General features: G+C 35.7%; 1 protein-coding gene across 13 annotated transcripts in view; it reads right to left on the minus strand.

Moving 5' to 3' along the window:
* NF1 (neurofibromin 1) overlaps positions 1-13,422 on the minus strand; it is a 282,946-nt gene that overhangs the window by 104,654 nt on the left and 164,870 nt on the right. For all 13 annotated transcript variants that reach the window (XM_024235642.3, XM_063718574.1, XM_063718573.1 and 10 more), the window contains 5 exons: positions 10,607-10,765; positions 9,982-10,079; positions 8,596-8,742; positions 7,256-7,402; positions 3,823-3,933 (listed from right to left, as the gene is read on the minus strand). In XM_024235642.3, the coding sequence (XP_024091410.2) occupies positions 3,823-3,933; positions 7,256-7,402; positions 8,596-8,742; positions 9,982-10,079; positions 10,607-10,765 (662 nt within the window). The remainder of the gene's footprint in view (positions 1-3,822; positions 3,934-7,255; positions 7,403-8,595; positions 8,743-9,981; positions 10,080-10,606; positions 10,766-13,422) is intronic.

The following is a 13,422-nucleotide window of genomic DNA, read 5'->3' on the forward strand; positions in this document are numbered from 1 at the left end:
CTGGGGATGAAGGAGGAGGAGAATAATGCTACATTAGTATAGGTAAGACACAGAGTTCTAGCAATGCAGTGGGGGAAAATGGTTTCGAAAGACATTGCCAAGGTACCTAATAGTAATATTAGACCATTAAGGTCCAACTAAAAAAAAAAAGTTAGGCCAGGTGTGGTGGCTCACATCTGTAATTCCAGCACTTTAGGAGGCCAAGGCAGGAGGATTGCTTGAGCCCAGGAGTTCAAGCCCAGCCTGGGCAACATAGCAAGACTTCATCTCTACAAAAAAAATAATAATAATAAATTAGCCAGCTGTGGTGGCACACACCTGTTGTCCCAGCTACTTGGGAGTATGAGGCAGGAGGATTGTTTGAGCCTGGGAGCTAGAGGCTGCAGTGAGCCATGGTAGTGCCACTGCACTCCAGCCTAGGCAACAGAGTGAGACCCTGTCTCAAAAACAAAACAAAAAAAATTAAAACACATACCTAAGAACAGCCCCTGATGAAGAAACAGTACCGAGTGGTCACATTTTTTTTTTTAAGACAGAGTCTTGCTCTGTCACCAGGCTGGAGTGCAGTGGTGCAATCTTGGTTCACTGCAACCTCCGCCTCCCAGGTTCAAGCAATTCCCCTGCCTCAGCCTCCCGAGTAGCTGGGACTACAGTCGCGTGCCACCATGCCTGGCTAATTTTTTGTGTTTTAGTAGAGATGGGGTTTCATCATGTTGGCCAGGACGGTCTTGATCTCCTGACCTCATGATCCGCCCGCCTCAGCCTCCCAAAGTGCTGGGATTACAGGCATGAGCCACTGCGCCCAGCCAAGTGGTCACATTTTGAATCACATGACTGCTGGGCCAGGAGCACATACTGGACATAGGGGCAGCCAGTAATCAACTGGCTGGCCAGAACCTAACATTAAAGTTTCTGCCAAGCAGAGATACTTTTTAGCTGAATCATATTTTCTTTCTGGAATTTCAGATGTGCAGTACTGAGATAATGAACAGGTTACTATCTGGGGCAAAAGCTGAAAGGATACAGAAAGATGAAAATCATGAGGAAGAGCTGAACACAAAACCAAGACAGTCAAAGAGCGTAGCCCGTTCCAGCACCACAGCCATCTAGTTCTCTATATCTGGGTAGGCTCTGCTCTAATTCATGCTTTTCCTAAAAACTATCCTTGAGAAAATACAAATGACTGCTTTGCAATAAAAGCCTAACTAAAACAACTTAATTGATTACCCAGGATCTCACAGGTAAAACCAAGATTTGGTGACTAACAATGAGAAAGACAATAAGTGGAAAGAATTTAAAATGATTAGGGTCTCTAGATGGGCAACTAGAAGGGATGATGATGGTACTGAGAAACAGAAATATGGTGTGAAGAGGAGGTTGACTTGAAGATACACTGAATTAAGTTTTGGACATTTCAAGTCTGAAACATCTGTGGACTATCAATAAGGAAATTAGAAAATCCACAATTCAAAAAGCATTACTTAATACATAGTAGTCTAAGCCACAGAAACACAGGAATATCAAAAGAGAAGTCAAACCCAAGTGCTCTTTGACAAAACTGACGGCATACAGACAGACAAGACCTTCATAATGGAGTAAATGGATGCTCTGCTCTGATGTACTGTGTACTCATCTGTCTTGGAGCTAGGCTTCACACCAGGTGAAAATGAAGGCCAGGAGGAGCTCCAGCAGGTCTAAGTAAGAAACTAAAAGGATTGAAAATCTGAAACTGACAGTGCCATATCCCCCAAAAAAAGAATGAAAGAAAAAAAGAAAATCTCAAATTTACTCCTTACACAACTTTATAGGTCACAAAACACTTTATAGGAGAGGTAGACAGTTTTTATAAGCACATACCCCAGCTTTAACATATGAAGCAACAGATTTGGAAAAATAAACTTATCTAAGATTATGCAGCTAAGGCCAGGTGCGGTGGCTCACACCTGTAATCCCAGCACTTTGGGAGGCTGAGGCAGGCAGATCACCTGAGGTCAGGAGTTCAAGACCAGCCTGGCCAATATGGTGAAACCCCATCTCTACTAAAAATGCAAAATTAGCCAGGCATGGTTCTACATGTCTGCAATCCCAGCTACTTGGGAGGCTGAGACAGGAGAATCACTTGAAGCCAGGAGGTGGAGGTTGCAGTGAGCCGAGATCGCTCCATTGCACTCCAGCCTGGGTGACAAGAGTGAAACTCCATCTCAAAAAAAAAAAAAAAAAAAAAGATTATGCAGCAGCTAATAAGCAGCAGAGCTGAGAATTCTTAGCATTCTCAAGCCACAAGACTCAACAGGTTTCATGGAAACCAAACTGATTGAATCTCACTAAGGGATCTGCAGCAGGTCCAATCTTTCCTTTAGCTTTTTCTAGATCACCACAGAGAAGGAATACAAATATACAGCTTCTGATTCTGAAAAAAAAAAAAATGCAGCTTTGTTTTCCAGAAATCTTTGCTATTTGTAAACTAATAAGATTTTAAAGAAGAGGGGGACACACATCTTCTACCTCCCTTACCAATGTTTGCTTTTTACTTAGACAACAAAGGGAAAGTAAAAATATCCTGGTTGTATTAAAGGTTGGGGTTAGAATACAAACATGGTTCATCCCAAATGCAAACGAAAATTAAAATGATCTTAGGCAATTTAGAAATGGCAACTGAGATGAGAGCTGGAGAGAGGGCTTTCATGGGAAGGTGAGGAGGGGTTACTTAGAGTTGTTAAAGGGCAGGGGGGTGGGGGGAGGTTCAATGCAATTTTCTTACTTTCTTGATTCCCTAATACTCCAGTCCTTTGGACTTCTTGGTCTTAAGGCTATCTGAATGACCCTATTAGACAAGTTTCTCATCTTCCACTGATCTTCCTTCACCGTCTTTCTACTATTTCTCAACCTCGCTTTGTTTCCTACACACTGCCACCTGTGGCCAGCAAGTTGACTAACAATGTAAGTCTACTAACTTAATAGTCATGGATGTTAAATACTGTTAAATTCAGGAAACTGGTAAAGATTAAGTCTCTAACTAATGAGTAGCAGAACTAGGTCTAAACATGGTCCTTGAGATTCCAAAGTCAGTGGCTTCTCTATGTATCATGTTGTCTCTAAGGCTCAATTACCATGAATGTATGTCATGGTAAATGGGAAGAAGTAAAACCGACCAAATAACATCACAGATGAGTTTTCAAAAGGAAGGTAAAATGAGGCAAGAAAGAAAAGACAATGGTAGGGAAAGCAAGGCAAGCATCATACCTATTATTAAGGAAGAGCTCACAACATTCCCAGAAAGGCTTTCTAGGAACTAGCCTCAACTGAGGGCAGCACGAACAAGCACCGTTTTCCAGGCCACCCCTTGCACCATCTTCATAGAGATTTTTCACCACTGCTTTGAATTATTTTTTAAATCACCCTGATGCTGTCTTACACAGCATATTTTTAAAAGTTCTCAGAAATAGGCTCTTACAGTTTTATTTCTTCCTTTAAAAAAAGTTCCCAGTTATCATGTTGTGAGTACTATTTAATCAGAATATACTTGAAAACAAAAGATTCTTTGTGGGTTTTTAACTCTTGGTAATTAATCCATTGCAGGCAGTATTTTAAAAAATGATGTAGGACAGAGAAACCAATATGAAGTGGGTAGTACGAAAAGCAGCTACTAGATACTGACCATCATTTTAGGAAAGGCAGGCTATTTACCCTGCTATATGCTCCCAAGTAAACTTGTTTTCAATTCCTGTTAAGTCAATTGGGAAAAACCAAACTTTCCATCTCTCTATATTTGCTATAATTTAAAAAATTCTGTTAAGAGACCCAAAACATAGTATTTCTTACCTCCGTGCAACATAATAAAAAATAGGATTCCCAGCTTTGGAAGTCCCAGCTTGGTAGAAAATACTTAACGTTTTCAAAGCTTTGAATTCTTCTTTTTCATGTACCTGATGCCTAAAAGAAAAATAACAGAGTAATTATGAGGCTTTATGTTGTCTACCACGTAAAAAAGTCTATAACTGGATAAACAATAAAATACTAAAATGAAAAAATATTTTAAAAGCAACAGGCATTCTAAAGGGTAATTTGGCAACATGCACCAAAAATTTCAAGGTATTACTCTTTGAACCACAAAAGCACTTTTAGGACTATTCTAAGAGAACTATTGGGCAAGGATATTAACCATAGGATTGGTTTTACTCATGACATTTTTGTCCCAGACAGAAGTTTATGATTTTTAAAATAATTCATTTTATCAATCTTTTCTAGTTTATGGATTTCGAATGGATGAAAAAGGCCTTGCTTTGCTCATGTTTTTTTTGATTTATGGAAGTTTATCATAAATGGTATGAAAATATTTTTCCAAATCATTACTCAGTTTTATCAAAACCATTTATTGAAAGTCCATCCTAATCTCGATTCTGAATATCAGTTTTATCATATATTATGTTCCCATATGTATTAAAGCCTGGTTTAATTTTTATATAGTTTGCTCAAGACTCAGTGTGCTTCTTTAACCTCAAGATTCATGTCATTCATCAACTCTAGAAAACATACATCCATTAGCCTTTCAAATATTACTTCTTCCCATTCTCACTGAGCTCAGTTTCTAGGGAACACCTACTAGACATATTTTGAACCTCCTCATTTTATCTTTTGCATCTCCTAACCTCTTTCATATTTTCCATTTATCTGTCTATACTGACTGTATGCTAGGTAATTTGCTTAGAAACGAGCTTCAGCTATAAATTTAATTTTTTTTTGAGATGGAGTTTTGCTCTTGTTGACCAGGCTGGAGTGCAGTGGCACGATCTCGGCTCACTGCAACCTCTGCCTCCCGGGTTCAAATGATTCTCCTGCCTTGGCCTCCCAAGTAGCTGGGATTACAAGTGCCCACCATCACGCCTGGCTAATTTATTTATATATATATATATTTAGTAGAGATGAGGTTTCGCCATGCTGGCCAGGCTTGCCTTGAACTCCTGACCTCAGGTGATCTACCCGCCTCGGCCTCCCAAAATGCTGGGATTACAGGCGTGAGCCACCGCACTCGGCCTAAATTTTTTTAACTACACATATTTTCTTTTACACCTAGTATTTCTATGAGCCTTATGTCTTGGGAAGAGATTGCATTAGCTCAGCCCATCATGCTGCTGGTACCAGGTCAGAATTTTAAAAATATTAATGGAAACAACCTAGATATCATTTGATAGGAGAAACAAATATACATGTGCATAGATAAATGACTGGGAGACTATTCACCAAACGTTAACTGAATTATTCTGAGAGGGAGGATAAACAATTTTTAATTTTTTTTAACTTTCTTTAGATTTCTATATCGAGTATTTTAATAATTTTTTTAAATAACTGAGAATATTATAAAGCTACCTTCATTTTTTTAAAAAAAAGAAAATGGGTCTCCAAGAGCATCAGTGGGAATTTAGAACAAAAATAAGATCTAACATTTATTAATCACTTTACAAATACCAGATACTGTGCTAAGTATATTATATATATTGGATTACTTAATCTTCAAAAGCACAAAAGATTGCTTTGTAAGGGAAGGTAGGATCTTAGAAAAAAAGGAGTAATAAAAATGTTTTCCTAGAAAAATGGCTAGGATGTCCTCAGTGATGTCAAATTTAAAAACTGTTTTGATTCATTCATTTTTATATTTATATTTATTTATATTTCTATTTACTTATATTTCTTTTTACTTATTTATATTTTTACTTATTTATTTATAGACAAGGTCTCATTCTGCCATCTAGGCTGGAAATGTACTGGTGCAATCACAGTTCACTGCATCCTCAAGCAATCCTCCCACCTCAGCCTCCCAGGTAGCTGGGACCACAGGTGCACACCATCACACCTGGTTAATATTTTATTATTTGTAGAGATGGAGTCCTGCTATGTTGCCCAGGGTGGTCTCAAACTCCTGGGCTCAAGCAATCCTCCTGCCTTGGCCTCCCAAAATGCTGGGATTACAGGCATGAGTCACTGTGCCCAATCTATCTTATCTATCTTATCTATCTATCTAATCTATCTATCTAATCTATCTATCTAATCTATCTATCTATCTATCTATCTATCTATCTATCTATCTATCTATCTAATAAAGACAAGGTCTCACTATGTTGCCCAAGCTGGTCTTGAACTCCTGGCCGCAAGCAATTCTCCCACCTTGGCCTCTCAAAATGTTGGGATTATAGGTATTAGCCACCATGTCTGGCCTAAAAATAGTATTATATTTTTGTAGTATATAATTTTCAATTAGGTAATGTGAATATTCTGTATGCAAAATATGCCCTTAATTACACAGGAATAAACATTTGTTACATTAAGAAAAATCTAGTAGAGCTAAAAATAAAAATTAATTTGGAAAGGACACTATATACCCATACATTCTTATGTTTATACATTCTTTCATATATTCATATATTCTTTTAATAGTATCAATGGTTTGGAGTTATATGTACAAAACCATGACCTGTAAGTAATACAACTAACAACAGGCACTTACAATTCAAGGCATATTATATACAAATCTTTAACTTCTCATCATCAGATTCTGTTTTATTCTGTTTTGGAACATACTATGAACATAGCACTCAAATCACAGACACCAAGGAGCACTTACTAAGCATAAAGTCCTGTGAAAGGTACTTTAAAAGATTCAGCAAACTACTCTCACTGTATCGTCATAGAGTAAGTGTCTAACAATGAGGATCTTTTCATTCACAAACTAAATCCCACTAAATGGGATTCAAACAAATGTACACAGAAATTTTATAGCAATACTGAAGTATACTATATTTTCTGAATCTTAATCTGAAATAATTTAAAACCATTAACCTTTATGAGGGTTCTGAAAAATTTATAGTGTAGTAGAAAAGTCCTGCACTTAAAACCAAAAGACCTATGAATCAGGTGTGGAATCTTAGGCAAGTCAATTATTCACATTGAGTTGTATTTTCCTTAACTATAATTTGAAAATAATGTTGTCTTCACTCCCTGGTAAGTATTAAATGTGAAAACTTATGAAAGCAAGATGATAAAATATGATTTGTTACTATTGTTATGACAATCAACATATAAAATAAAATACACCCTATATATATAAATAATATATAGTTGGATTCCCCAAACATGGCAATGTGATTATTAAATACATCTTTCCTCATAGTCTTCTATCATATCTAACAAGTGGCCTGGTGGCAAACTCTACTTCTCAACCAAAAAGAAAGCAATCAACTATTTCAAGGTTGTACTTTACCTAGTCATAAATTCCTCAAACTTTGAACTGGTAAGGTTAAGGCTGGACCAGTGTGTATCTGCCACAGGTTTGTGCTCTGGAGGACCCAGGTATGCAAGAAGTGTTGCCATCTTATCAAAAGGTCGTCTTCCAACAGCTTTATGATCCCTAGATACAGCAAACTACTTAGAAAAAAAATTAGCAGTTCACATTTAGCACTACACATTCCTTTAACTTATAACTGGTTGCTTTTCCTTTTACTGTCAGCTGATTTGTAAACAGCACCAAAAAGACCTCAGGACCATGTCTACTTCAATCCATTAATAATTCATAAAAGATTAAAATGCCCTGTCATTTAAACTCCCATCTCCCAATTGCTTACCCTTAGTTTCACAGTCCACTACTTTTCCCGTGAATGTGCTAATCATTTTTATTGGCATTTAAAAATAATTTGGACTCATTTTTCCTTTGTAAGGAACTCTTCATACATAGGAATTTGGTCCCTTTACAAGTTTATATAACTAGATGGGACAGCAAGTAATTTATGTTACACAAGAGACTAATAAGAGCTAATGAAACAATGCCCAAATTAATAATTTCGATTTTTAAGTATTTTTTTTTTTTTTAAATTTCTGAAATGGAGTTTAGCTCTTGTGGCCCAGGCTGGAGTGCAATGGTGCGATCTTGGATCACTGCAACCTCCGCCTCCTGGGTTCAAGCGATTTTCCTGCCTCAGCCTCCCGAGTAGCTGGGATTACAGGCCCCTGCCACCATGCCCAGCTAATTTTTGTATTTTTAGTAGAGACAGGGTTTCACCATGTTGGCCAGCCTGATCTCGAACTCCTGACCTCAGGTGATCTGCCTGCCTCGGCCACCCAAAGTGCTGAGATTACAGGCGTAAGCCACTGTGCCAGGCCGGTATTTTCTATATAAAGCTTTATTTGCATATACTTAGAGTATCACGAATGAGTTTATCACAGAATTAAAACACTGACAATATTTTAATTACTGAATTCCTATGAATTGGCTGTTCTTCAGAGTCAAATGCCAACGCTAATCTGAACTTCTTTGGATCTATAACAATTTGCAAGCCATAAAAACCCAAAGAGCAAATCTGTGATTTCTTAACCTGACAAAAAAATAATAATAATGACCACTGGAACCTAGGTAGGTTTGTTGATTATTTAATACGACTTAACCTTTTGTTTGTATTTTTTTGAAAAAAAGAATCTTTCTCTTTCTAAACCATAACTCTTAGTCCAAGAAGATGCAAAGTAAAAAGCACTATTCCTGACCAATAATTGTATTAATCTAAATTTAAACGGAGAGTGTTCACTATCCCCATGACTGGGAAGTCTTACCTGTTGCTGGAAAGATACTGGCCAATTTTCTCCTGATTGTTCCAGAGTAGACGATGTAAAGCAAGCACATTGCCGTCACTGATGAAGGAAAGACTATGATTTACTGCATCACTTGTAGGACAATCAGATGCTATATCAAGGAAAAACCTTCAAAAATGCAAAGTCATTAGAATTTTCAACACCAGATACACCCAGACTTATGTTTGAATTAAATTTATATGAAGTAACTTTGTGAAGTAACTGAGATTACAAATATGGAGGGCTTGTTCCCACAATGTGACTTGACATTAGACAAAGCAAAAAGGACAAGGAGAAAGTTGGCTTTCCATTTCTGATACCCGGCTTCAGCTTCAAAGTAGGCTCTGAAGTTAAACAACAACAAAATTAAGATGGATGAAACTTTGGAAAAAGGCTAGTATTTTACAGATAAGGAAATGAAGGTCCAGACGAAAGACCTCCCCAAAGATATATAGCCTGCTAGGTCAGAGCCAGGATTAAAACTTTGATCCTTTTAACTTTGTATGGGTACACAGAGTGCCAGAATATGAATCCTATGCTGACATTCACTCTCTTTCCAACATGGCTTGTCATTCAGCAATATACCTTTTCAACTCCAATTTCTCTAACAGAAAAAAAGTCAGTAACAACTACAATGATGATAAACTGGGAGAGAGAGTTGTACAAGGCTAGCTTAGATGATGAGGATCAATTAGATTCACACTGCATGAAAAGCAGAATTCCAGACATAAATTTACAAAGCACTTTCTTATGAATTATCTCATTTTTTTCTCTAAAAACAATTCAGGCAAAGAGTTTATCCCTACTTTACAGATAAACCAATAACTCAGAGAAATAAAGTGAAATAACTAGTTATGGAAATCTAGCAGAAAAGTTTTCTAAAATCATAAAGTTCAGTTCCTCATCAACAAAATCTTACGTGTTTGCTTTACTTGGTTTAAAGAATAACATTTTAGTTTAGATACACTTCCAAATTTAAGTATCACAAATACTCTAACATCAAAAAAACCTTATTAAACATTGTTATGTATTATTGATACCAATTTGGTTTTAGTTTTAAATAAAAAGAATCCTACTTCTTCCTTGTTCACATATTGTACCATCCTCAAATCCTTTATTTAATTAGACATGTAAAAAATCCCTCTTGGTTTTCAAATATGAAAATCACTACCAAATTGTAAAAAATATTAATTTATTTCATGACTGTCTTTTATAGTAAAATAAAATAAGACAAGCTATGTCTTGACCTAGAGCAGGAAAAGAAAAAAACCTACACAGGAACTTCATGTAAAACAGGTACATGGACTTATGTGAAACCGAAAATATTTGATTCAAACAGAGCAACTGAATAAGTGGCAAGAAAATTACCTTCGTGCTGCATCAAAGTTGCTTTTCACAAAATCATTGAAAGGCCGCATATGTTCTTCTTTTGTGAAGAGAACATGATTGGCAATACTCTGAAGTATCTACACAATAAAACAGGGTTATAAATAATCAGATTATTTATTGTATGAAGTCTATACATTACAACATTCTTTAAAAACATGAATTTTCTCATTGATATAATTTCTGCTAGTACTTAAAAATCAAACATTCCTCATTCTATAAATTATTTTAGGTAGTGTTTCTAACCTTCCCAAATATAATTATTATATTTACATGTAAAAATACGTATTAAAAATGTTTAATGCCTTTTAAAAAAAAAATCCTATAGTCTACATTCTAGTCTGTTTCAGAATGTCTAGAATGATTACGCAAAAAATGATCTTCATAACACAAGACATCTACTACAATAAAATGTTTTATCATGAAAATAAGGTCCATCAGGTACTTAACTAATGAATTCCTTTGTAATATAAACAAATAAAGCAAAAGCACATAACTGAAAACCATAGGGTATTTCAAATATAAATGTAAGAGAAGTACTGTAAGAAAAGCTGAAAATTTAGTTGGAAGGGGAATTTAAGATAGCTAGATTATCAAAATAATTCACCTTTGACATTAACTTCAAGCCTCTTTCGATTCTAGGTGGTGGCTTTTTATCTAAAATCCCTGCTTCATACGGTGAGACAATGGCAGGATTGATAAATCTGAGGAACATGGCACTTCCTACTGCACCGATGCTGTTCTGAGGGAAACGCTGGCTAACCACCTAAAAACAAGGAGTTGAGAATTGAGTATAAGGTTTGAATTAATATAAAGACATGAAAACAAAGAGTTCAAAGGTCAAACTTTGCACAAAAACTCTGAATCAATCAGTCCTCATGAATGACATATTTCTATTTTTTTCTTCTCCCAAAACATGAGAAAATAAAGTTTCCTCTCAATTCTAGTCTTATATCATATTAAAGTACAATTAAGGTATCTCAGAGGAAAGAAAAACCTCATGGATGAGATGGGTAGAAGAAACCTGAAAAAAGATCTTCACTGGATCATCACTTACACTGCATGTTTGATGAGTAATGAAAGCAGACCAAATTTTTCACACAAAGATGATCATAATTTACTAAGATTAACAGACATGAAAGTGTGGTCAACTTTATAAGGTGAAACTAAATTTTCAACAGCACACCCCCAAAACATCCTATACCTGATAGTACATATTTACATTTTGTTGTGTACCAGTTACAATTGAATTTAAGAAAAAAATGCTTGCCATATACAAAATAAAATCTTAGATTCTTACTGAGAAAAAAAAAAAAAAACTTACTTACAAGTAATGTTACTGCCAGTTCCTTTTCTTCACAGCTTCCTTTATAATACAAGAACCTACCTATTATTTAAACCATGGAGGGATGGGAATTCTTGGGGACCTAAAAGAAAAAAGGATCTCACCAGAAGAGAGAACCCCTATGTCTACCTCAATTTATAATTCTGTCGAATAAAAATAATTTAAGAACTCAAGAAATGGTTGTCCAGCCTGAAAAGCAATGTGAACCCAATATTTAAAATGGATTATTTTCCCTTTATAAAACATTCTACATTAAGATAAAAAGGTACCTTAGCTTGGGAAGAGTGCTATAAAACTGATTCAGCTCCCATCCCTTTCCAGAGTCCCCTGCTTTAAATCATGTTATAGATGAAAATTATATTTTGCAATTTACATTTTTATATATACTATATATGTTCATTTTTAAAGAACACTTAATGTAACATTTTAATCTCTACAGCTATTCTTGCTTAGTGTGGCTAAACTGCTGTTTAAAGTAGCAATGACTACAAAACTGTAGCATTCCACCCAATATTCTGTGATTTCAAGGATAAACCTTCATTTCAAAGGATATTGGTGGGAGGGGACCCAGATTTACATACAGAATATCACGTAGCTATTTTTTTCACAATGCTTCAATAAATATTTCCTGTCATAATTTATGACAGGAAATTATGACATAAATTATGACAGGCTGACTCCAGATTAACTCTGGAAAGAATGGGGATTATTTCACTTCATCTTGTTCAATGTAGTGCTTCATGCAGTCCACATTTTAAATGCGTTATCACTGCTTATAACCTCAAAATAGCTGTCTATAATCTCTAATAGGAAGTTAGTAAAAACTAGATTTTAGAGAAAATATTTTTAAAAGGTGATAAAAAGAGGTCAGTTGTAACAAATATAGTTCCATCTTCAGTTACACTACACATAGTTCAAGAAGTTTTCTTTATGTTACAGTGTGTTTATTGCATGAAGAACAACCTTAACCCTTAAATAAGGGGAAACTGGTGAAGGTGACTAAATACAGCTGCTTTATTAGAATGGCTTTAAAACCTAAATATCATTTATTTTTAGCTCAAATATATACATTTAGAATTAGATACAGAAGTTTTAGCTAAAACTATAGAAAGATGTAAAATTAAGAAAAAATTCGAGTGCTTCGACTATTCCAGTACGGTGTTCAACCTTCTGGGGACGAGGAACCTCTTTGAAATCTGATAAAGGTTAGAAAAATGAATGTATGCATTCACACACACAAAATTCTTCACATGATTTTAGAATATTCATAGACCATCATTGCTACTGAGTGGTTCTTCTAAAACTCCCAAATTTTAATCTTAGACAATTTTCTGGCTGGGCGTGGTGGCTCACGCCTGTAATCCCAGCACTCTGGGAGGCCGAGGCGGGCAGATCACTTGAGGCTAGGAGTTCGAAACCAGCCTGGCCAACATGGCAAAACCCCATCTCTACTAAAAATACAAAAATTAGCTGGACATGGTGGTGCCACACCTGTAATCCCAGCTACTTGGAAGGCTAAGGCAGGAGAATCACTTAAACCCAGGAGGTGGAGGTTGCAGTGAGCCATCGTGCCACTGCACTCCAGTCTGGGTGACAGAGACTCTGTCTCAAAATAAATAAATAAATAAATAAATAAATAAATAAATAAAGGCAGACAAAACAAACCTATAACATTTTAAAGCCTTTAAGGAGTGAGTTAGCAGGAGGGAAAAGGATTGAAAACTGCTTTATAATTATTTTAAAATAGATTATTTTAAAAGAATTGGCATCTAATACGTTTAACCCATTAAAATTCTAAAATGGTTTTCAAAAAACTAAAAGCCATAGTTTAATTTTCAAAGAACCAGTTAGTTTATAAAATGTTAACCTGCTGTGAAACACATGGAGAGCTTTCAAAATACTGTTTTATTTTTTATGCTAGTAAAATGAAGCACTGGGAGTGGAGAAGGAACAAGGAAATTTGTAATGGTTATCATCAATTACACAAAATACTTTTTTGAAAGTAGCTATTTACTGGTTTTCTCTAGGACAAAGAAGTTTTAAAATGTGACTCTTATTTACACCTGATTTAATGGTAC

This window comes from Pongo abelii, chromosome 19 (assembly GCF_028885655.2).
Source record: "Pongo abelii isolate AG06213 chromosome 19, NHGRI_mPonAbe1-v2.0_pri, whole genome shotgun sequence".
NCBI lineage: Eukaryota > Metazoa > Chordata > Mammalia > Primates > Hominidae > Pongo > Pongo abelii.